The 26,873-nt window shown below is 42.6% G+C and overlaps 1 protein-coding gene across 1 annotated transcript in view; it reads right to left on the bottom strand.

Moving 5' to 3' along the window:
* The window catches only part of SLC7A11 (solute carrier family 7 member 11), a 220,235-nt gene that overhangs the window by 122,180 nt on the left and 71,182 nt on the right, over positions 1-26,873 (bottom strand). Inside the window, exon 6 of the mRNA XM_066573742.1 lies at positions 26,241-26,285. Coding sequence (XP_066429839.1) covers positions 26,241-26,285 — 45 coding nt within the window. The remainder of the gene's footprint in view (positions 1-26,240; positions 26,286-26,873) is intronic.

Here is a 26,873-nt window from a genome sequence, read left to right as displayed (position 1 = left end):
TAACTGCTTCTGCTTTGAACCCCTGTGTGTTGTAGCGCTGACAGCGGGCTGATTCCGAATGGAGGACCTCAGCTGATCAACTATTGATGACCTACCCTCAGAATTGGTCATTAATAGTATTTGTCCGGAAAACCCTTTTAAAAAGTGAAAGTCTCTAACATGTTTCTTACTGTATCAAATTTCCATTGTAATGTCTGCCATAACTATATAACAGCAACACCATAAATATAATAATTACTGCAGAGCAGGATAGATGAATTGATCTACAGTTATAAATACATGCCTAAAGTGTAACCTAATGAGGATTAACCATAATGAAATAATGACTTCCACTGCACTTATTGCTATTTTTCTTTGCATACACTTTCTAAAAATACTTTAAATCGCAGATTACAGGGTTGCATTTCCCTATTCATGCTTCATGGGAAATTAAACAGGCAGCGTGGGTGGGCACAATAGAATCTACATCTCAAAAGTCATGACAGTGTGACAATTAGGGTCACTTCAAAACCTACTTTTTAAAGAAGTGGTATAGTTTACAATGCAGGTTGTCTATCGAGACAGAAGGATACAAATGTAGCAAAGTTTAACTTGTCTTCCTACAACACGTTATCATATCTTAGAATAAAGCCATGTATTAAAGACAAATACACTTTGAAACAAGAACTTTTTCTTAGCACTTTACATGTCAGGTTAAACTTTGCTACATTCGTATCTATACTGATCTGTTTTTACATTGTAACTATACAAGCTTCTATATTAAAACATGAATTCAGATTTGAGCTTTAATATAATAACACAGATCTTACATGGATTTAAAACGTTTTGGATAGAGGAAAATACCAAGGACCTAAAGAATTCAAATTACAAGTTTTAGGAAAAAAAATGATAATAAGCAAATGTGATAAGCTCAAAACCTCAAGGTCACACAGAGCCAATTCATTTCACAGCAGCATCACAACTGATTTATCAGTCCACATCTTGAAACACTATGTATCTCAATAATATATTCTATGCACTATCTACTACTTGAGCCATGACATATTGCTTTTATTCAGGGAAAATCTCACTAGGTCGCAATTCCTTAGTACAATATGTATGTAGAATTAATTGTTCAGTATACATTGCAATTAAACATTACACAAATATAGGCCACTAGTGAAAATAGAACATCAGATTGGGTTAATTAATGGGAGAAATGTAAAATATAATGAAAAATTGTTAAAAAATAAATGCCATTAATTAGAACAGTATGATTCTAATGTTACGAGTTAAATTAACTTACAGTCTGAATATATCCCATGGAGTATATATATATATATATATATATATATATATATATATATATATATATATATATATCCCAGGGCTAATTGGCTTCTGCCTCTTGGGGTTTTTGCCTTCCTCTGGATCAACTAGAGGGTGGAAATAGGCTGAACTAGATGGACATTGTCTTCAGTCAGCCCAACATACTATGTTACTATATCGGAAGAGACTGGAATTTGCTTCAGCAAAATCAATAGTACTCCTTTCGTGGCTCAGGTCCTAAACAGTTACAAACAATAAACTTGGACTTTTGGGATCATTACAGCTCTATGCTGGTACAGTTCAGTATGTTAGGATACACTGTGGTATGGAGCTCAAGAAAATATGTACTCTATCTGGATTACCATGGAGTAGGCAGCAAAAGCGGACTTACAACTACATCCAGTGTTAGCTACTCAACTCAGAGCTCACTTTTATCACTCTTCATCAAGTCATTACAAGCAATCCTCCCGTCCCTTTCATCAGGCCTCTCTCTTCTGCTTGCTACAAGTCTCTCAACACACTAGAGGACATTTTTTCTCTATGTGTTGGAAACATGCTCACCACTCATTACGGGCCCTATCCCTAGGCAGGCTTCTCTCTACTCAAATGACCATCTGCTATCTTACACAGCACAGTGTGTCACTACACAGATCCACAGCACCTTGCATATCAACAACACACACTGTCCATATACTGAGGACTAGTGTTCAGAGAACCGAGTCAGTAGAACCCTTTTTTAGGTCGAGCTCTGCTAAAAATTTGGTTTGGCACAAAGTTCCACCGGTTCAGTTAGCTCAACACTAGTTCTGAACACTGGTATATAATACTATCTAAGAGCATTAAACATCTTATATAAAACTGTCAGACTTTTATATAGGGCTTTCATGGCTTTTCAACATTGTTATAACTAGTTTTAGGGGTTTTGATGAACTTCCGATTTGGTTTGAATTAATTCAGGCTGAACCGAACTTTTGTAAATGTTAGGCAATAGGCTAACTAAACTTTTCAAAAGTTCGGTCATCGCTGCTGAGGACCTTCACAATCCCCCATTCCCACAACTACCCTCCTACACTAACACTAAAAACTTTGCTAACACATCTGTTCTTCAAACCTGTGATAAATAGAGATGAGCGAGCACCAAAATGCTCGGTTGCTCGTTACTCGGGACGAACTTTTCGCGATGCTCGAGGGTTCGTTTCGAGTAACGAACCCCATTTTTGTATATCGCCGATGCTCGCTAAGGTTTTCATTTGTGAAAATCTGGGCAATTCAAGAAAGTGATGGGAACGACACAGAAACGGATAGGGCAGGCGAGGGGCTACATGTTGGGCTGCATCTCAAGTTCACAGGTCCCACTATTAAGCCACAATAGCGGCAAGAGTGCCCCCCCCCACTGTCAGCATAAAGATCGTTCTCCTCTGCGATAGCTGTAACAGCTGTGGCAGGGAAGAATGATGTTTGCCCATTGAATTCAATGGAGCCGGCAATACAGCAGGTTCCACTGAAATCAATGGGCTGCCGGCGATCGCGGGATGAATTGTCGGGAAGGGCTTAAATATATAAGCCCTTCCCTGCAATTCATCCAGAAATGTGTTACAATAAAAATATATACCGTATATATTGGCGTATAAGGCGACGGGGCGTATAAGACGACCCCCCAACTGTCACCTTATACGCCGGGAATACAGCGGAGCAAAGAATAGAAATCATTACTCACTTCTCCTGGCGTTCTGCGGCGCTGCTGCAGGCTGTCGCTCCCTCCTGGTCCCCGGCAGAGCATTGCTTTCTGGACACAGGGCTTGAAATCCCTGCCTCCAGAAAACACACGTGCATTTCTCCAGAAAACACACGTGCCTTCAGCCAATCACAGCCATTCAATGACATCATTGTCATTAGCTGTGATTGGCTGAAGGCACGTGTGTTTTCTGGAGGCGGGGATTTCAAGCCCTGTGTCCAAAAAGCAATGCTCTGCCGGGGACCAGGAGGGAGCGACAGCCTGCAGCAGCGCCGCAGAACGCCAGGAGAAGTGAGTAATGATTTTTATTCTTTGCTCCGCTGTATTCCCGGCGTATAAGGTGACAGTTGGGGGGTCGTCTTATACGCCCCGTCGCCTTATACGCCGGTATATACGGTATATATTTTTATATTAACACATTTCTGGATGAATTGCAGGGAAGGGCTTATATATTTAAGCCCTTCCCGACAATTCATCCTGCGATCGCCGGCAGCCCATTGCTTTCAGTGGAACCTGCTGTATTGCCGGCTCCATTGAATTCAATGGGCTAACATCGTTCTTCTCTGCCACAGCTGTTACAGCTGTGGCAGAGAAGAATGATTTGTCTTCTATATGTTCTCAATGGGGTCGACGCTGCTGCCGCCGGCCCCATTGAGCGCATATAGAGAAGAGAACAGGAATTGCAGATTGCACATAGGTGCGATCTGCGATTTCTATGGCCTAAGAAGGACCGTTAGGGTACTTGAAGCCTAAAATAACTCCTAACGCTCTCCCTATAGCAGCAGCACCAGCAGCAGCACTTTCCCTGATTTATGTCAGAAGGCATCTGTGGCGAGCCGCGGGAGGGCAGATTTTAATACTCGGGTGACACCTAATCTCGCCAGCCACTCACTGCAGGGGTGTGGTATAGGGCTTGAACGTTGCAGGGGGAAGTTGTAATGCCTTCCCTGTCTTTCTATTGGCCACAAAAGCGCGCAAATTTCTCAGGGAAGAAAATGAAAGTAACTCGAACATCGCGTGGTACTCGTCTCGAGTAACGAGCATCTCGAACACCCTAATACTCGAACGAGTATCAAGCTCGGACTAGTATGCTCGCTCATCTCTAGTGATAAAGTATATTCAATATGACAGTGATGATGTCCCATCCCTAGTGATGTAACACCCATGGGTTAAGTGAATTAGTCAAGTGAATAAAGTGGCTAATGGTCAATAGAAGACATGGTCATATGTTTAAGCTACACAACCAAGGGTTGGAAAACATAATTAACAAAGTGGCACATTTATGTATTTAAGATGAAATCCACAGTATCAGAGAGGGTATGCAGGATGATAGAAACGTGGCTGTGTTTATCCGCACCCATCCATGAGTTATGTCTAGTACTGTAGCACAGCTGTATTGAAGAGAATGGGGTCAATGTGTAAAACCGTACATAAGATGTGGGCAGGTATGGTGCTGTAAAATAACACAGCCATGTTTTTGTAACACTGGACAACCTCTAATCTCTTAAAAGCTCTTCTCCAGATGCGCCCATTATTTTGTAAACCCATACACTTTATAGATGGAGACAAAGAATACTCTGTTTACTTGTTGACGTCGTCAAAGAATCGCTTACAGTTATCCAGCTATCACCTTGATTATATGTCAAGTACTTTATGTCATGGTTTTCCAGAATATGCATTTAGATTTATTACTTTATTGAATGTTTTTCTCTTTTGTGTCAGTCTTTCTTTTGTACCATTACATCTTTTCTATTTCTATATGGAAGGAGAAGATAATTTATAATGTACTTGAAAATGTACCAGTGTGTTCTCACTTTGTTCCATTACATTCCTACAAAGATTAATTCAGGTGCTGTTCTGCGGTTTTATATTAATTGTTAACTGTTTGCAGAAAGTTGACTTATTACAAGTGTAACAGTGACATTTTGCTTTTATTCAGAAATCTTAAAGTGAATATCCATCTTTTATCATCATTTTGAGTATAGATCTAACATTTTGTGCTGAATCCTTTATTTATATATATCTTTCTTTATTGGTTAAAGCACTATCTCTATACACAGAGCCCTAAATACCTGATATTGAAATGCACTTGACAGAATTCCACACTGTATTCCTTTTTTGTGGTTATTAGACAAATGTCGTTTTTGGTGTAATACGTTGGTGGCCCTGTTTTCATAGTGTGTTGTGCCTAAAGTAGCACTTGCCTGAAAATACATTTTTCCATTCCTGACACCCCCCCCCACACACACACACACACACACACACCTGATTGCCTGTCACACTTTGAATATCACCTATGTATATTGCAGTCACTTCCATGCAGTGCAGCCTCCTGCCTGATACTTCTCAGGTACTATTTTAATCTCAATCTCATGATGCATCAGCACAGCATTAAATGTGCAGTTGTAGACTTTACCACCTCTGCCTGCTGAGAGGACAGTGTATATATTCTTAACCTCTGCATTCACCTAAATAAGCTAAAGCCCATCAGTATATACTCATGAAGAATGAACTATTATCTTCTTATAATTGTGTGACAGGAGCCTCCAATCATCATCAGCATTGTGATAGGCGTTTCTGTCCTCCTGAGAACAGGATGCGTTGTACATTACATGTAATTTCATCACACAGGAAGTTCTTGTATCTGAGCTATAGTGGCCCCTAGAGAGAACAGAAAGGCAAGTAATGCCCTGGAGGTCACCATGAACTCACATGACTCAACTGAAGGGAATTTTTTAAGTAAAAAGGAATTACTAAACAAGGTTATACTGATTTAAATATACTGGGAGGCTGGCTTACAATTATTAAAAGGACTTATTAACGTTTTTACTGGAAGGTAATGGTGCTGCTGGGTCCTGCACAGCCCTAATTATATACAACCATATGCTATGACAGTTGCAGGGGGGAGGACAAAATTTAAAATAATAATATATACAAATGTGTTGAGTTCTTATAATGCAGTAAATGTCAAGTTAATGTTTGCTACATTTGTACAAACCAAACGGTAGTAAAATAATAGTAAAAAATATGAAAAAAAAACCCATAATAACTCCTCCCAAATGTGTCTGAAGCAACATTTCCAATAAGTAGGGCATGTTAAATATAAAAATACATGGTAAACTATAGCTGACACAAGTCTAAACTTTAGCGATTTTGTATGTAATTCATTTTACGGTAACTAAAAAGTGTCTCATTATTACTAAGGGACGAAATAATTTGCTTCTAGTGGGCAACGTATGATACCATAAGGTAATGGAATGAAATATAGAATGTTGTGGCATGAAAAACCAATACTGGACTTCTGTAGACTGTCTATTGCAAGCAAAACATTTCAAGGTACATCCCGATTTTGGACTAGATCTCAATTTTGGAGCTTTGCTTAGTACAACATGTCAAAAATATAATGTGGTAGAGCACAGGAACATTTACATAGGGGAATAGCATGTGACACTGTTCAACTACGAAATAGTTGAAGTGTGTCTATAGCACTGTACCTTGGATTAGTAAGACATACCATTATCTATCCAGTTCCATCTAGTGACACCTCATTTCAGCTTTGACTTCATTGAGTACTTCCATAAGCATAACTACTTAGCATGTAAATAAACTCTTTATAGACTACTAGCTGATATACCCGGCTTCGCCTGAGTTAATTTCGTACAAGTGTTTACCTGTTGTCCACATGGAAAATTTTATGAAGTCATGGTTACTTCAGAGGAACTGAGGAATAAAATATGTATATTTTAGAGGAGTGTTAGATTCTTCTCATTGGTATGTACCAATGTCCCTCTGCAGAATGTGCTACCCCTTCCACTCTCCTCACTTTTTACCCTTAAAGGTAATGCCTCTTTTTATTCAGATTTACCCCCAGACTGGAGGTTGTAGCCCCTTCTTGCCTTAAAGGCATGCAGTCCATAGCCACTTCCTTATATACTTTACAGCCTTTCAGTATATGCACGCAGAGGTCGGTTATATTCTCCTCAGTATATATAAACAGAGGTCAGTTATATTCTCCTCAGTACATACACACAGAGGTGAGTTAGATTCTCTTCAGTATATGCACATAGAGGTGAGGTAGAATCTCCTCAGCATAAACACATAGAAGAGTGTTAGATTTTCCTCAGTATATACAAATAGAGGTAAGGTAGATTCTCCTCAGTATAGAAATTATTTCTCTAGGCGTCATGGTTTCTGAAAAAAGAACTCTCTACAAGTTTGCAGATTTTTGCATCATTTTTCATGCTTTGAATTGAATAATCAAGTTGTGACCCCTTTACTTTTCAGAAGCAATAACGTACAAATGGTACGCTGAACTTGATGAATGTGCCTAAATTAGTATAATGAAGAAAAGAGGCATATAACACGCTGCAGGATGTAGTACAAAAGGCATTATAGCAGTGTTAAAAAATACAAGAAAAAAGTGACAGTGAAAGTAAAAAACAACAATATGTCAATGTAAAAACACTCACCCAGCATCAGTGGATAGAGAATGGGAGCAGAAAGCAATAGCCAGCAATTGAGCAAAAGCACAGAGCACAAGTGTGAGCCGCAGACGGTAGGGGCTGCAGACACAGATACTGCGGGCTGGGGGTGACATTACCTAGCCTCACTTTGGAAGCTAAAAAAGCCCCCAAAACTCCAATGCGTATCGAGACACTAGTCTCTTTCTCAGGGAGAAGTTTTTCATGCTTAGAATTGAATAATCAAGTTTTGACCCCTTTGCTTTTCCTATTTAGGACCTAAAGAATGGTCATGCTAAATTTCATGTTTCTTTGACATCAGGAAGTTATTGAATTAATTTAGGTACATTACATAGAGTTGCTCTTACTTTTGCACCTAGTATTGAATAATCAAGTTGTGACCCTTTTACCTTTCCTATTTAGGACCTAAAGAATGGGCGTGCTAAATCTTACATTTGCACATCAGCAAGTTAGAGAATTAGTGACAAGTGAGTCAGTGAGTGAGTAAGTGAGGGCTTTCTCCTATATATAGTTAGTTTCCCCATTGAAATGCATTGGAACTTGTGGTAGGGAGTTCTTTATTTTCCGCAGGGATGAAGAATTCCTTTGCTGCATCTGTCTCAAATGCGGCAGATGCAGCAGGGAATTATTTTTCCTCGCGGGGATGAAGGAAACATCTGCCACATGTGGCAGATGTGTTTTCATCCCCATGGGGACACAGCAGCGGTGGACAGGTAAGTATTTTTTTTATCTTTTACACTAAAATTCTTGTTTTTCAGGGAAGAGCTTATATGTAAAGCTCTTCCCTGAAAAACAATTCAGGGGTGCCGGCAGACAATTGTCTTCAATGGAGCCGCCGGCAGCAGCCATGGCTCCATTGAAGAGAATGTGTGCATTATTATTATTTTTTTTTACACTCAAATTCGTTTTTTTTCACGGAAGAGCTTATATGTAAAGCTCTTCCGTGGAAAACAATTCAGGGGTGCCGGCAGACCACTGCCTTCAATGGAGCCGCCGGCAGCAGATGTGGCTACATTGAAGGCAATACACGGACTGGCATTCACGCGTGTTTTTGTACGTACATGGGTGCGCACTTATGTACGCACCTATGTACGCACAAAAACACGCTTGTGTGAAGCCACCTTAAGTCCCTAAGGAGTTAAGCCCAATTTCTAAATATGCAATGTTTACTCATAGTTCACTTTTTAAGAATTACTATGCAAGCTGGCTCTGCTAATCAGTAGTCACATGATTGCCAGCAAGGGACTTAATAATAGCTTCGAGCTCGAGTGTCATAATCGCCATGAAGCCAACATATTAGCTGTCACTAAGACTGTACTACAGATAATCAATTCTCCCCCACATAGTCTGTACTTGCAATCACTTTGCTCTTTAACAAGCTAGAATATGTGTGTAATATACCTTCCCAATAGTATTTCCCGTAATGATCTACAGTAAGTAATCTTTCACAGTAGCAACACTGTATAAATGCAGGGCTATTTAATAGGAGTGAAGAAGTATACATTCAGCCCGTGTCAGTGTGAGTTATGTTCTTTAATGACAGTTTATAATGGAAGCGCCTTTGCATGTTGTGAGCAGATGTTCTCTATTAGAAATTGCAATTCTTGTCCCCCCATTGCCAGGTCTCTTACTGTGTCCACATGCTTCCTATAAAGCATTCTTCTATCTTGGATAAAAAAAATCAATTACCGTGCTGTGTTTATATATGTAATAGACGTAATTGGTGTGGGGATTGGACAATATGCGTAATATGGGAGAAAAAATACCATCTGTTGCAGTATTAGTTGATAAGTGATCTAAACCGGAAGTTTTATCGTGCTGAGTGACCACAGCTGGTTTACTGCTTGTGAAGCACAGAGGTTTGGTACATAGCCTGACTATTCCTTTAGCCTTACTATTAGAAGAAAATATCGCATTTGGAATCAGGTAAACTATATGTAATATTCATAGAGGGATTTTCTTTCTCTGCAGTAATATTCTTGCCATCAAAAATATCAGTTGATGGGTCCATCATAATTCTTCGAGAATTTGACAACTGAACTGACATAGGCTCCATTATGAAGGAAAGCCAAGAAACTAATGTGAACGGTGCTTAACGGAGAATTAATTACTTCATTTTCAAGCAGTGTGACAAAATATGTCAAACACTATACTTTTACGATTTACAGTCTTATAAAGGGCATTATATTTTGTTTAGTTCCAATGGTTTGAAATCTGTCTGACATATAATGGATCCACAGATGTTTGTCTGGATACATTTCGTCTAAGTTCTTAGTCAGGAAGATTTCTGATGGAAACTTTAGATGTTTACATTTAATGGCCACTTAGTCGTATGCAACAACCATAGACTGCCATTGTAAAAAAAAAAATGTATACTGCATAGTATATGACTTTACTGGATGCCTCTAAAAGGCATTATTCCATGCAGTACAAAAATGGCAATCCTGATGGATACCACTCACACAAACAGTGGTCAAATTGATCTCCTTCGAGTGAATGGGGAGGTTTGAGGATTAGTTTACCATAAGCAACAGGAGCTTTATCAGACATAGGAAAAATGTATACTGAGATTTTAGTGTGAAAAGAGCCTACATGTAGAGATGAGCGAACGTACTCGTCCGAGCTTGATACTCGTTCGAGTTTTAGCGTGTTCGAGATGCTCGTTACTCGTGACGAGTACCACGCGATGTTCGAGTTACTTTCACTTTCATCTCTGAGACGTTAGCGCGCTTTTCTGGCCAATAGAAAGACAGGGAAGGCATTACAACTTCCTCCTGCGACGTTCAAGCCCTATACCACCCCCCTGCAGTGAGTGGCTGGCGAGATCAGGTGTCACCCGAGTATATAAATCGGCCCCTCCCGCGGCTCGCCACAGATGCGTTCTGACAGAGATCAGGGAAAGTGCTGTCTTGCAGGAGTTGCTATAGGGAGAGTGTTAGGAGTTATTGTAGGCTTGAAGAACCCCAATGGTCCTTCTTAGGGCCACATCTAACCGTGTGCAGTAGTGTGGAGGCTGCTTTTTGCAGTGTTGCACATTTTTTTATTTTTGTATATCGGCCATGCAGAGCATTGCGCCCTGCAGTAATTATACATAGTCCAGGGCCAGTAGTGGTGGTGAGGCAGGGACAGAAGACATATTTATTGAATATAGGCAGTGGGCCTTTCCAAAAACATTTGGGAAAAAACATTCTATTTGGGCTGCCTGTGACTGTCCTCAGTGTACTGGGTCTGTGCTGGGGGTAGTTGTCCTCCTAATTCATATGCAGCCAGCTAAGTGTTACAGCAGGCTTGCGCAAAATTATTTCCTGGCTCTGTGTTGGCTGTTACATCACCGCTGTATTCCAGTCCACAGTGCAACAGTCTGCAGTTATTTTACAAACTCCAGGGCCAGTAGTGGTGAGGCAGGGACAGAAGACATATTTATTGAATATAGGCAGTGGGCCTTTCCAAAAACATTTGGGAAAAAAAATCTATTTGGGCTGCCTGTGACTGTCCTCAGTGTACTGGGTCTGTGCTGGGGGTAGTTGTCCTCCTAATTCATACGCAGCCAGCTAAGTGTTACAGCAGGCTTGCGCAAAATTATTTCCTGGCTCTGCTGTGCGTTCCGTAAGCGAAGTCAGCCTCCAACCACAGGCCAAGAAGCGGCACATTTAATTACAGCGTTCTGTTTCTGCACTACTGGTAATACACCATGCTGAGGGGTAGGGGTAGGCCTAGAGGACGTAGACGCGGGCGAGGACGCGGAGGCCCAAGTCAGGGTGTGGGCACAGGCCGAGCTCCTGATCCAGGTGTATCGCAGCCGACTGCTGCGGGATTAGGAGAGAGGCACGTTTCTGGCGTCCCCACATTCATCTCACAATTAATGGGTCCACGCGGTAGACCTTTATTAGAAAATGAGCAGTGTGAGCAGGTCCTGTCGTGGATGGCAGAAAGTGCATCCAGCAATCTATCAAACACCCAGAGTTCTGCGCCTTCCACTGCTGCAACTCTGAATCCTCTGGCTGCTGCTCCTCCTTCCTCCCAGCCTCCTCACTCCATGAAAATGACACATTCTGAGGAGCAGGCAGACTCCCAGGAACTGTTCCCGGGCCCCTGCCCAGAATGGGCAGCAAGGGTTCCGAATCCTCTCCCACTGGAGGAGTTTGTCGTGACCGATGCCCAACCTTTTGAAAGTTCCCGGGGTCCGGGGCATGAGGCTGGGGACTTCCGGCAACTGTCTCAAGACCTTTCAGTGGGTGAGGAGGACGATGACGATGAGACACAGTTGTCTATCAGTGAGGTAGTAGTAAGGGCAGTAAGTCCGAGGGAGGAGCGCACAGAGGATTCAGAGGAAGAGCAGCAGGACGATGAGGTGACTGACCCCACCTGGTTTGCTACGCCTACTGAGGACAGGTCTTCAGAGGGGGAGGCAAGTGCAGCAGCAAGGCAGGTTGCAAGAGGCAGTGCGGTGTCCAGGGGTAGAGGCAGGGCCAGACCGAATAATCCACCAACTGTTTCCCAAAGCGCCCCCTCGCGCCATGCCACCTTGCAGAGGCCGAGGTGCTCAAAGGTCTGGTAGTTTTTCACTGAGAGTGCAGACGACCGACGAACAGTGGTGTGCAACCTGTGTCGCGCCAAGATCAGCCGGGGAGCCACCACCAACAGCCTCACCACCACCAGCATGCGCAGACATATGATGGCCAAGCACCCCACAAGGTGGGACAAAGGCCGTTCACCGCCTCCGGTTTGCACCGCTGGCTCTCCCCCTGTGCCCCAACCTGCCACTGAGATCCAACCCCCCTCTCAGGGCACAGGCACTACCGTCTCCTGGCCTGCACCCACACCCTCACCTCTGCTGTCCTCGGCCAAATCCTCCAATGTCTGTCAGCGCACCGTCCAGCCGTCGCTAGTGCAAGTGTTGGAGTGCAAGCGCAAGTACGCCGCCATGCACCCGCACGCTCAAGCGTTAAACGTGCACATAGCCAAATTTATCAGCCTGGAGATGCTGCCGTATAGGGTTGTGGAAACGGAGGCTTTCAAAAGTATGATGGCGGCGGCGGCCCCGCGCTACTCAGTTCCCAGTCGCCACTACTTTTCCCGATGTGCCGTCCCAGCCCTGCACGACCACGTCTCCCGCAACATTGTACGCGCCCTCACCAACGCGGTTACTGCCAAGATCCACTTAACAACAGACACGTGGACAAGCATAGGCGGGCAGGGCCACTATATCTCCCTGACGGCACATTGGGTGAATTTAGTGGAGGCTGGGACAGAGTCAGAGCCTGGGACTGCTCACGTCCTACCCACCCCCAGAATTGCGGGCCCCAGCTCGGTGGTGGTATCTGCTGTGGTGTATGCTTCCTCCACTAAACCACCCTCCTCCTCATCCTCCTCCTACGCAACCTCTGTCTCGCAATCAAGATGTGTCAGCAGCAGCACGTCGCCAGCAGTCGGTGTCGCGTGGCACAGCAGCACAGCGGTGGGCAAGCGTCAGCAGGCCGTGCTGAAACTACTCAGCTTAGGAGATAAGAGGCACACGGCCCACAAACTGCTGCAGGGTCTGACACAGCAGACCGACCGCTGGCTTGCGCCGCTGAGCCTCCAACCGGGCATGGTCGTGTGTGACAACGGCCGTAACCTGGTGGCGGCTCTGCAGCTCGGCAGCCTCATGCACGTGCCATGCCTGGCCCACGTCTTTAATTTGGTGGTTCAGCGCTTTCTGAAAAGCTACCCACGCTTGTCAGACCTGCTCGGAAAGGTGCGCCGGCTCTGCGCACATTTCCGCAAGTCCCACACGGACGCTGCCACCCTGCGCACCCTGCAACATCGGTTTCATCTGCCAGTGCACCGACTGCTGTGCGACGTGCCCACACGGTGGAACTCTACGCTCCACATGTTGGCCAGGCTCTATGAGCAGCGTAGAGCTATAGTGGAATACCAACTCCAACATGGGCGGCGCAGTGGGAGTCAGCCTCCTCAATTCTTTACAGAAGAGTGGGCCTGGTTGGCAGACATCTGCCAGGTCCTTGGAAACTTTGAGGAGTCTACCCAGATGGTGAGCGGCGATGCTGCAATCATTAGCGTCACCATTCCTCTGCTACACCTCTTGAGATGTTCCCTGCAAAGCATAAAGGCAGACGCTTTGCGCTCGGAAACAGAGTCGGAGGAAGACAGTATGTCGCAGGATAGTCAGAGCACCCTCCTGTCTATATCTCAGCGCGTTGAGGAGGAGGAGGAGGAGCATGAGGAGGATGAGGAGGAGGGGGAAGAGACAGCTTGGCCCACTGCTGAGGGTACCCATGCTGCTTGCCTGTCATCCTTTCAGCGTGTATGGCCTGAGGAGGAGGAGGAGGAGGAGGAGGAGGAGGATCCTGAAAGTGATCTTCCTAGTGAGGACAGCCATGTGTTGCGTACAGGTACCCTGGCACACATGGCTGACTTCATGTTAGGATGCCTTTCTCGGGACCCTCGCATTACACGCATTCTGGCCACTACGGATTACTGGGTGTACACACTGCTCGACCCACGGTATAAGGAGAACCTTTCCACTCTCATACCCGAAGAGGAAAGGGGTTCGAGAGTGATGCTATACCACAGGACCCTAGCGGACAAACTGATGGTAAAATTCCCATCCGACAGCGCTAGTGGCCGAAGGCGCAGTTCCGAGGGCCAGGTAGCAGGGGAGGTGCAGAGATAAGGCAGCATGTACAGCACATGCAGGGTAACACTCTCTAAGGCCTTTGACAGCTTTCTGGCTCCCCAGCAAGACTGTGTCACCGCTCCCCAGTCAAGGCTAAGTCGGCGGGAGCACTGTAAAAGGATGGTGAGGGAGTACGTAGCCGATCGCACGACCGTCCTTCGTGACGCCTCTGCCCCCTACAACTACTGGGTGTCGAAGCTGGACACGTGGCCTGAACTCGCGCTGTATGCCCTGGAGGTGCTTGCTTGTCCTGCGGCTAGCGTCTTGTCAGAGAGGGTGTTTAGTGCGGCTGGGGGAATCATTACAGATAAGCGTACCCACCTGTCAACCGACAGTGCCGACAGGCTTACACTCATCAAGATGAACAAAGCCTGGATTTCCCCAGACTTTTCTTCTCCACCAGTGGACAGCAGCGATACCTAAACAATACGTAGGCTGCACCCGCGGATGGAAGCATTGTTCTCTATCACCATCAAAAACGTGGACCTTTTAGCTTCATCAATCTGTGTATAATATTCATCCTCCTCCTCCTGCTCCTCCTCCTGAAACTTGATGTAATCACGCCGAACTGGCAATTTTTCTTAGGCCCACAAGGCTCAGTCATATAATTTTTGTAAACAATTTTTATACGTTTCAATGCTCATTAAAGCGTTGAAACTTTCACCTGAACCAATTTTTATTTTAACTAGCCTGCCTCCAGGCCTAGTTACAAATTAAGCTACATTAACCAAAGCGATTAATGGGTTTCACCTGCCCTCTTGGTTGGGCATGGGTAATTTTTCTGACGTACATTAGTACTGTTGGTACACCAATTTTTTGGGGCCCTCGCCAACAGTGTAATCCAATTAATTTTTTGCCCACCTGCATTACAGCTGACGTTACATCAGCTGTGCTGGGCACTGCAATGGGATATATTTATGTACCGCCGGTGGGTTCCAGGGAGCCACCCATGCTGTCGGTCCACACGGAGTTGTAACTACATGTGTCCACTTCTAAAGAACCCCAGTCTGACTGGGGCATACAGTTTGGGCCGAAGCCCACCTGCATTTAATCTGACGTTAGCTCTGCTGTCCAGGGCACTGCAATGGGATACATTTATGTACAGCGGGTGGGTTCCAGGGAGCCACCCATGCTGTGGGTGCACACGGAATTCCCATTGCGGAGTTGGGGATTCCCAGTTGTACCTGCCTGTGACTATTTATAAAAAAACGCGGTCTGACTGGGGCATGCAGACACCTTGACAGAATGAATAGTGTGTGGCACATAGGTTCCCCATTGCTATGCCCACGTGTGCAGCTCCTGATGGCGGTGGCACAGGATTATATTTCTCATTGTTTCTGTACAGCATTGTGGGCTATCGCCCCGCCCCTTTTAAAGAGGGTCGCTGCCTAGCTGTGCCAACCCTCTGCAGTGTGTGCCTGCGGTTCCTCCTCATGGCAGACGCACTTATAAATAGACATGAGTGTGACGTGGCATGAGGGCAGCTGAAGGCTTTCCCACGGACAATTTGGTGTGTGTTGTGGACACTGGGTCGTGCAGGGGGGGTTGGGCAGCATGTAACCAAGGAGAAGTGGCAGCGGAGTGTCAGTGATTGTGCTTTGTTGGAGGTAGTGTGGTGCTTAGCTAAGGTATGCATTGCTAATGAGGGCTTTTCAGAAGTAAAAGTTGTTGCGAGGGGGGGGGGCACTCTTGCCGCTATTGTGGCTTAATAGTGGGACCTGGGAACTTGAGATGCAGCCCAACATGTAGCCCCTCGCCTGCCCTATCCGTTGCTGTGTCGTTCCCATCACTTTCTTGAATTGCCCAGATTTTCACAAATGGAAACCATAGCGAGCATCGGCGATATACAAAAATGGTCGAGTCGCCCATTGACTTCAATGGGGTTCGTTACTCGAAACGAACCCTCGAGCATCGCGATAATTTCGTCCCGAGTAACGAGCACCCGAGCATTTTGGTGCTCGCTCACCTCTACCTACATGTAATCGGTTCTGCGCAGATGAGTGATCACCACATGACCAGGGCAGATTTTCAACCTCTGGATGTAAAGAATTGAACAATTCAATTTTTTATGCAGTGATTTGCAAGCAGAAACTTTGAGGAGCTGATGAGCTGATATATAAGACATTTTGATTCATCTGACCACAGAACAGTTTTCTATTTTCCTCAGTCCATTTTAAATGAGCTTTGGCCCATAGAAGACGCAGGTGTTTCTGAATTGTACTAATATATGGTTTCTTCTTTGCATGATACAGCTTTATCTTGCATTTATAGATTGCATTGTGAACTGTGTTCACAGACCATGATTCCTGACTCCATGCAGTGATTTGCATTACAGAATCATGCCTGTTTTTAATGCAGTGCCACCGGTGGGCCCATAGATCTTAAGCATCTAATATTGACCCTCGGCCTTGTACCTTGTGCACATTAATTTCTCCAGATTCTCAGAATCTTTTGATGATATTTTGTACTGTACATAATGGGATATATTTAAAGACTTCACAATTGTATGTTAAGGAACATTTTTCTAAAATTGTTCCATTATTTTTAGATACAGTTTTTCACAGACTGGTGAACCTCTGACCCTCTTTGCTTCTGAGAGACTTTGCGTCTCTAACATACTCTTTTTGTACACAGTCATGTGACTTAGTACAAAATTGACCCTTCAGCTGTTTTTCATTAGTACCACTTATGTTTCAGCCCTTTGTTAACCCTGTCCCAACACTTATGAGACGTGTTGCTGTCACAGATTTGTAAAAGAGTATTCTGTTTTTATGAAATGGAAAAATGTCTCACTTTTAGCTTTGGATATGTGTTCTATGTTCTGTTGGGAATAAATTATGATTAGATGAGTTTCCTAAATTATTGGATTCTTTATTTCTTTATATCTCTTATTATTTTACACAGCGTGCCAACATTTTTTAAATTGGGGTTGTGCGATAAATAGGTTTTATTTCCTGATCTTGGAATATTCCTTTAAGGCCATGCTCATATTTAGTTTTTTGGAATACCACTTTCATAATCACACAGCAAAAAAGCATGGCATATTAATATTAATCATGGCTACTCCCATTTTTTTAAAGGGCCACTCCAGTAAAAAAAAATAAATCATTCATTATGTCCCCATTCGACTAATTTTACCTTGTTTAGTTATTTCTTATTAATCTGAAACTCTTGGCCTCCTTCTCCTCAGTAGTCATGTGATGTCAATTCTAACCAACTCACTTTTAACTGACTTTATGTATTTTCATATTAATCAGTTTTTCAGTCAGTATAATCCCTGTGTGATGAAATTACATGGACTGTACCCCACAAACTCTTTAGATGGACAACACAGGCACTCCTCTCATAGTTACTGATTATGATCACACAGCTCCTGCCACACAGTTATAATAGAAGACATGACAGCTCATCATCCTGACTGTATATGTATGCTCTCTAGTTTATGTAAGTGAATATAGAGTACAGAGGATAATGATAGTGTCCTCCCTGCAGGCAGAGATAGTCCAGTCTGTGCTGATGCATCATGAAAGTGTTAGCATAGCGTAGAGAAAGTGAGCAAGGAAAAATCTCATCATCAAGATGAGGCCTGATAAGTATCAGACGGGAAAAATGTGTTTTCACCAATGTGGCCTTTAAAGAAACAGTTCTAATATATGAAGTTCTTCTACTACTGCTTCTTCAAGTCTCATTCACACACATAAAATGCAACATATGCAATTCCAGTAACTAGTCTGCTAATGGATATCAGACTATATTCTGTGATACAGATCTACACGGAAGCTTAAAGAAATTTGAATTCCTTGCAGTCCCTTGTAATTACTATAAGATTAATTCCCTGTAACAACACATTACGGAGTTACTATTTATGTCAATTCCTTATATAGTCTTTAAAGTAGCCCCTACATTGATTTTCCATTACAAAGCTGAATTGGTACTAGGAAGAAAATTAGATGCTACATATAAAAAGATTTGGAACTACATTACTGGCATACTCCTTTACAGAAGGAGAGACACGAAGTCTAGGGGAAAAAAAAAATCATGACATCTGATAGAGCATACCAATATTTCAAAATTGTAGGCTTATTGTGATCTATGTGTGCCTTTTAAGAGCTTTGTACATCTTAGAGGCTGTATAGAGCCATAATTTACTAGTGTGCATGAACCTTAAAGCACATAGGTGAGTCGCTAGGAATAAATCTACTGTAGCTAATATTAATGGCCCATAAGCAATCCCTTAAGACCAATGAGATATCAGCGAACACTCCAGTCTTCATCTCTAGCTTCTCAATGAATTAATGTGACTGGTAAGCTCTAACCTCCCTTTAAGGAGCCATTAGCTCCCTTTATTTCTCCTGCCCCCATACCCCATGCTATCAGCATAGGACTCATATTGAGAGTGTTACAGTGATATGAATTCAAGAGGTCATTTGAAGGATGGGTAATATTGAAACATGCAGAACAAGCAATGCTATTTACAGCTTTATCTCCTAGACCAGGAAGCAAGGGAATAAATGTAAAACCAACACTAGATCCTTATTTTAAATAAATACATGTCATGCATTTTTCTTTAAAGCCTCATTTACCGCAATCCATTCAGCACTCCTATGGTTCGATTTTAATTAAAACGTCTGTTATTCTTGGGTATATTATTTTTCTCAAGCTTTATTTTCTGCTTTGTTTGTAACCTGTAATGTAGTCTACATTATTTCTTTGGTACAGTGCACTTCTTTTATGCTGCTGCCTCCGCAAGGGAACTGCATAGGATGAAATTCAATGAAAAAATTGATTTGGGACTGTTATCTTCTGTTTTATGATCACGGCTGTTAATAATGTGCATAGGAGTTCATACCTCTTGGCGATGTCTGCATGCTATAATTTATATGGGATGTAGCATTGTTATTTTTATTAATGAACATATAAACCCTGCCAATGGGGACCTCCAGCCCATATTTTTCAACAACTGATTGTGTACGCGTTACATTTTAGATGCATCTTCTCCTGCTACTGTATTTCTCAATACCAGTATGTCATTTAAATGGACAGTGGCATATCATTACATAGTAGATGGCTGCTATTGAGTGAATGAAAGCGAATGGGAAATGAATGCTTAGTGGAGGAATAGAAGAGCAATTTCTAGTATTGCTGCAAGTCCTTATACGCTGATAGCTACATTCCCCTACACTTTACTCAATTCTTGTAAGAGTCATGGAGAGTTGGAAGTTATTGATAATTTTACTTTTGATGTTGGAATGATTTATATAGATTGCACTGATATTCATGTAGCCTATTAGTTTCCATTTGCCATCTTATAGTGCATACATAATTCAAAGAACTCTACAAAAAGGCACAAACTGTTTCTTTGAAGATCTGAAATAGCTCCTAACTTGGATGAAAGGCTTTGGATCTATTGGCTGAATTTCTTTCATTGGTCTTAAGTACCTAGCCTATTCCAAAAACATAACATAGTAAACACTTGTGCTAATAGATTGGTTCCATTGATTTAAAAGATATTACACATCTATATGGAATTTTACCACATCATCCTGGAACATGAGCTGCAGAAAACAGGACAGGTCAAGTGTCCCAAAAATACAGAAAAAACATCACAAAAAAATTCTAAAGTAATATAAAAGAAATAGAGGTGTTAGTTTGGGGTTTGTCGGACGCACTCAGACAGCGGGGTTGGATTTTCAAAGAGGACCTATCAATTCTCCTGACATGACTGTTTTAATAAATACTGTTCATTGCTTTCCTCTTGAAATAAGAATTTTGCATCTTTTCTTAGAACCCTGTTATTCCTGCTAAAAATGTATTATCCCCTTTCTACTGACATCACTAATGGGATTTTAATCTGCATATACATATTTTTAAGGTGGTGGCTCAGCTAACTACTGACAGCCAGGCTCCTGCTCTAACCAACATATGCAGAGAAACCTCAGATCCTAGCAGTTTATCCCCATACATGTCACAATGTAAAGCAACTGCAGCATTCAAACTGATAACAGAAGGGAAAGGGGTCTTTCTGTCACCCATTGCAGTGTGATTGCACCAGTGAGTACCCATAGCAGCCAGAAGCCTGATAAAGGCTGCTTTGTCTGCCATGTAGCTCAGCCTATTAGACCCCACCGCTGGCAGAGTCTAACAGGCTCCTGACGTAGATTTAGTAGAATATTAATCTTAATAATATTAATCTTTATTTGTATAGTGCCAACTTATTCCGCAGTGCTTTCAAAGTACGGGGGAACGCAAACAAGACAATTACATGTGGTATGCACTTATTTGGAGAGAGACGGTGTGGGGTGGTTCAGGAGGTACGGGGGTAGGAGAGGAGGCACGAAAATTACATATAGTATTTAATTATTAGGAAACAGAATGGGGGCAGATAAGTAGATACAGGGGTAGAAGATGTATATGATAGGCAAAGTGAAAGGTGTGGGAGCCATAGGGAGGGACAGGGAGCATGTTGTGGTGTAGTGGGGGCTAGGGGAGTGGATCAGGAGATTTGGTATGCCTCCATGTAGAGGTGTGTTTTTAGGCTCGCCTGAAGTTTCATGCATCAGGGATTGTCCGGATGTTTTGGGGTAGTGCGTTCCAGATCACCGATGCTGCTCTAGAGAGGTCCTGGAGGCAAGCATGTGAGGATCCAATTATAATGCACTGCATAAGTAATGTATTGTACTATCTTAGTCATGGAACTATCGCATCTTCAACAAGTATTAGTTTTAGGGTGTGTATATTTAACCACACTATTTATTTTTTCCACCCCAAAGATTTCAGTTTGTGTTTTCAATGGGATTGTACAGATAAATGGGTCACATTGAAGGTGGAAACAAAGCTGAAATAATTCATCCTTTTTGGATTTTTTAACATGACAAAAACCTGGCATTTTAACAGGGATGCGTAGACTTTTTATATCCACTGTATGCACTCAAGTCACCTCACAAAATCTTTTCACTTCCTTGTCTAGTTATTTGACTATTAGGGAATTTCTGCATATCATTCTATCTGTAATGGCTTTTTTCGAAACTAGAAATGTCTTCTTGTCTCTTTTCACATGTAACAATAATATTATCTGCAACACAATTGCATTGTGCAATTTATAAGAAATAATGATATGTCTTCTTGAAAAAAAAGAGTACAGTAAATGCTTTTGACAATAATGTAGGCAGATTGTTCTCAGTGCCAGCAGCTGGAGGAAACATAGTAAAAGCATCTGCCTGTTTAAACAATTAATTTAAAATGTACAATAGCAACAGAGTGAAACTTCTGCAAACAATCCAGTGATTAGTGAACCATCACCATCTTGCAGGGAGATTAGATAAACAGATTTCTCATGAGTTGGTAAGCAAAGAAGAGGCGTCAACCTTCATTTACATGTGCAAGATAAAAATGATATGCATGATCAAGATATTTATCAAGGCTCATTATCACTATTTGTTCTCATTCATATCATTCTGTGCAGATGCATTCTAAAAAACTCAATACAAGATTACCAGTGTGATTGTCAAAAAAAAGTTGGCTTATTTGAAAAGTTTGTCAACCCTAGCAGTGGCCAAAAAACTGGATGGACATACATATAACCCAAAGGCCAATTATCAGCACAATTCATGCATTTGTTTTTACAGACTGGAAATAAAAATAGGCAATGACAAAAGAGAAGACTGAAGAAAAATGATAAAATTAATGAACGTTCTCAGTCTAACTGTAAGGATCATTGTGATGAAGATGACTATTTTGTTTGTAAAAATGCCAGCTGGAGTGTGGGAAGCTGGACGGATCCCATTACAGTTAGTGAGGTCCTCCGGCACTGTACTGGTCTACATGTGCCAGTTCTGGTACTTTCATTGTTCAGCTCTGAGGACCGAGTCGAACAATCTAAATAGACAGGAAACCTGGACACAGATATCCTTACCCCTCATTCACAGCGGTGGAAGGTGATGTATATATTTTTTTTCATTTTTGAAAACCAGTAAGGGATGATTTTCAGGGAAGGGCTTATATTTCAAGCTCTTCCCCGAAAATCATTGCAGGGGTTGCCTGATTCCCATTACTTTCAATGGGGCTGGCTGCAGTAGCGCCGGCACCATTAAAAGCAATGAGCACGAAGCTTCGGTCATGCGCGTTTTTAACATGCGTGGAATGGTGGTTTTTTTGCACACATAGGTGTGCAAAAAAAAAAATGCTCATCTGATTGAGCCCTAAAGATCATTTCATCTTAAAGTCTTAAAAGGAATATGTGATATATTAAATTTTACTATCAATAGATGCATTTAAGGGGGTCTTCTGGGGCAAATACTATTGATCAGGAACCCAAGTTGCATACCTCAGCTGATCAACTGATTCTGAAATCCCCAACATGTTATCCCAAAATAAGTGAAAATGTTAATAAAAAAAAAAAAAGTAGATAATTAATTATTACAAATACAGAAGCAACTAACAGTTGTCCTACTGACTATCTCTCCTGAGCTTTCAGACAGGAGCAATAATCATTCAGTGAATGAAAGTGAAGTGTGCTAGAGATCTCTTCTGGCCTCCATTCACTGAGAATAGTCATTTATTCAAAGATGAGCGACTACCTCTTTACACTAAGTGAGAATTTGCCTGCTAGTCACTTCGAGCTGAAACAAAATGACTTGCGACTAGTCACTATAGTGATTTCTCACTCAGTATCCTCTCAGGTTTAACTATAGCTTAAAATCTCTCATTTGAGTGTTTTTTTCAGGTGATAGTTGGCCCATATAAAAGTACCCTAAGTCCTTACTTAGAAAAGGCAAGATGTGTAACTCACTTTGTATGTAGAGGCCAGGAGCATCTTTAGCATCCTGTTTAGCACACAGTGTACAATATAAAAGCCACTCTCATCTGCCATGACTAAGAGCTCTTACTCGAAACATGTAGGCGTTCGAAATATCCATGCTGGGTTTTTTTTGTCCATCTTTTAACTTAAGTGTTGAAGTAAAGGAATCCTTTCATACTGCTCAAGTTGCTGGAAAATTTTCATTTCTCCTTCTATGTCCACTAGCAGTGGCTCTTTGCTGCCGTACACTTGGTGGGGTGGAATAGCAAGGCTGGGTGAGCTGAAAATTTCTCCAAGACAGGATTTAGGTTGGCTTCACATGGGCGATAAAATTGCGTGAGATTTGTGAGTTGCGTGACGCACATATTTCATACAACAATGAACCCCATTATTTTGAATAGGGTCATAACATGACCGTTGTTTTCCTGCATCCCACCGCTATTCAGTGCTATGCGGGAAACAAATCGTGGCATGTAATATCTTGTGCGTGCTCTCTCATCGCACCTCCCATTGTTTTCAATGGGGCCGACTGTAGCATCACACCATGTGCTAGGTGCACGCAATGCGAGATCTCCAATTGAAAACAATGGGAGAAACTTCACTATCCTCCACAGCTGCACCGAAGGATCCATGCATCCCCAAAGTGATGCCAGGCTGTTATCGCGATCACCCATGTAAAGTTAGCCTAAGGACTCGGTCCGACGAGTGACTTTTCAAGCATGTATATGCGCGGGAAAAAAAAATCACACATCGCATGTAGAAAAAAAATCGCATGACCAGGTGCATTTGCACTCACATGTCCTATCTTTTGTAGGTGCTAATTTTTTCTGCTTGTAAAAAACCGTCAAGTTGACCGCTTTCATTGGAAAGCATTGGTTCTAATAGATCCATTTTGAAAACACGCCTATACATGTGTGATACATTGGCTCGTCTGGCTGAGCCCTTAGGGTGTGTTATACCTAAGATTTGCAACTCACTTACTATGTAGAGGACAGGAGCATCTTTAGCATTTTGTGTAATACACAGTGTACAATTAGAAAAGCCGCCTTCACTTGGTGTTCAAAAGACTAGCTTATCCTGGCATGAAGTACTTGACTGTAATGTAGAGAGGCTCTACTAGGTAGAAAATCAGTGCATGCATTTGAGTAATATAGATGTATTAATACAGTAATACAGGTGTTTTCCAATAAAATGCCCATGATGATTGGCTGGATCGTCTAGTCAATCACACATGCCAATGGTTGACAGTATTTATGGTATTGTGTGTTGAATGTGGTTTCAAGTTACGATGGTCCAGGACAGATGATTGCTTATTCAAAATATTGTAACCTGAGACCACAGAAACTTGAGGAACCCCCTAGAAAGAAAAGCTGTCAAATTTATTTCATTGCATAAGTGGCTAGAATAAATATTGGAATATTTTTTTACATGAATAGCAACAAAACAAAATTAAAAAACACCACCAAAAATTAAAAAAATACAGCATATCTATAATAAAACCCTAATAAATAGTATGCAATTTTAACATTCCTTTTCAGGCCTTAGTCAGACGGACGTTTTTTCGCACGATTTGCGGATCGCATGACGGATGCGCATCCGCAAATCGCGTGACCGGTGCGCGCAAGTCGCCCGCAAATCGCCCGAAAATCTGCTCCTAGCCGCGTTTCATTAGAAACGGGCACGGGCCGGAGCTGTCCAGCGCATTGCATTCAATGGAGACGGCAATAGAGCCGCCTCCATTTAAAGCAATGCGCTGCGGGCGAGCCCGGGATGAATTGTCGGTAAGGGCTTAAATATATAAGCCCTTCCCTGCAATTCATCCTAAAATGTGTTAAAATAAAAAAAAAATTGTATACTCACCTTCTCCCGGCAGCCGGAGCTCCACGCGGCCGTCCTGCAGTGGGTGTGAAGGGGGTGTGAGTCAGACCTGCCCCCTGATTGGCTCAGCGCTGAGCCAATCAGAGGCATGCCTTACTCACACCCATTCATGAATTCATGAATGGATGTGAGTCAGACCTGCCCTTGATTGGCTTAGCGCTGAGAGGCAGCAGTCACTCACCCATTCATGAATTCATGAATGGGTGTGTGAGTGAAACTGGCCTCTGATTGGTCAGGGCTGTGACCAATCAGAGGCAGATCATTCAGCAGGCGGGGATTTTAAAGCCCCGCCGGCTGAATAGTGCGGAGAAGCAGTTCAGGAGAACTGACAGCGGCCGCGGCTGGACTCCGGCTGCAGCGGAAAGGTGAGTATACAATTTTTTTTTATTTTAACACATTTTAGGATGAATTGCAGGGAAGGGCTTATATATTTAACCCCTTCCCGACAATTCACCCCGCGCACGCCGGCAGCCCATTGCTTTCAATGGAGCGGCTGTATTGCCGCTCCATTGAATTCAATGAGCAAACATCGTTCTTCTCTGCCACAGCTGTTACAGCTGTGGCAGAGAAGAATGATTTGTCTTCTATATGTTCTCAATGGGGTCGGCGCTGCTGCCGCCAGCCCCATTGAGCGCATATACAGAAGAGAACAGGAATCGCAGATAGGTGCGATCTGCGATTTTTTGTTCTATAATTTATCGGACGAGCGCATAAAAAGTGCTCATGTGTCCGATACCATTGCAAAGCAATGGTTTTATAAAATCGCCGGACGCATGCGCATGCGCAAATCGCGGCTAAAAACGCCCGTCTGACTAAGGCCTAAAGGGGGTTTTGTACAATTAAATATTTATTTTCTCTGTAAGATCAAATAAATAAAGCATATTTTCAATTTAATTTTGTTTCTGATTCTAGATATTTTTGTGGCCCCAGATGGTGTTCAATTCATTCCTTCTCAGAACATTTACCTAATATGTCCAGGGCTGGTGTGAAGAAGCAGCTTATTCTTATTGGCTGGTCTGTATAGTAGCAGGAATCATCCCACTGCCCATGTACAAGATGATTCGGGGGCTGAGGCTAAGCTACTCGGCACTAGAAAATATGCAGTTCTGTTATTTTCATAGCAAATGGCAGAAACTGCAGTGGAACCCCGACCAACCCCATTGTTGGTTTCTTATTCAAGACACTAAAATCTAACATTTTATCCTGAAATATATGTGATATAAAGGGTGCAACATGTGGACACATTCATTAAAAGTAAACGAGGGAGAACATTAAACTTCTAGCAGCAATCCTTTCAATAGTAATTAGCAGCTTTGTAATTCAGCTGGTAAAATAATAGATATTGTTTGTATCGTCACTTACTTCTCAGGATTTTCTACTTCTTCCGTAACAAAATTAAGGTAGAACCTAAAAAAATAAAGGAGACCAAACATTGGTAAATTCAATTATAACTATAAAGCTTCATAGGCTATACAAGTAATAGTGGCAAAAGTCATTAGATATCGGTCAGTTGAATTCTCGTCCTATTCCTCCCAACCCAATACACATACATGCTCAGTTCGGCTAAGGATGCATTTGCACCCTAATGAGAGGTAAATACCCCTGATATTGACTTGCAGGAATGCAGACTTCTGATAGGTGGTGCTGTAGAGGCGTTTTTCCATCTTCCCATTTGTATACAATACTCAGAGGAGTGTGGATGGCCCAATAAGTCTCCTCAATAGTGCTCTCCCTTAAGGCTCATTTACACATAAAGATTATTACTCACATTTCGTTCAAATGACCGAAAATGAGCGATAATCATTACATGTAAACACTGCCATCGGGCACTTTTCGTCTGAACGATGATTTTATGGTAAACTTAAAATCCATCAGCTGCAGAGAGATAAAGTATCTCTCAACAGATTGCAGGCTGTTATCCCCGCGGGAGACGGGAGATTACTTTGTATTCTGCCGGAGGCCATGTGGGGAACAATGCAGCTGTGTGCACAGCAG

This window comes from Eleutherodactylus coqui, chromosome 7 (genome assembly GCF_035609145.1).
Source record: "Eleutherodactylus coqui strain aEleCoq1 chromosome 7, aEleCoq1.hap1, whole genome shotgun sequence".
In the NCBI taxonomy this organism is placed as follows: Eukaryota; Metazoa; Chordata; class Amphibia; order Anura; family Eleutherodactylidae; genus Eleutherodactylus; species Eleutherodactylus coqui.
The sequence above is the reverse complement of the archived record's forward strand: the minus strand, read 5'-3'. Positions and strand labels throughout refer to the sequence as shown.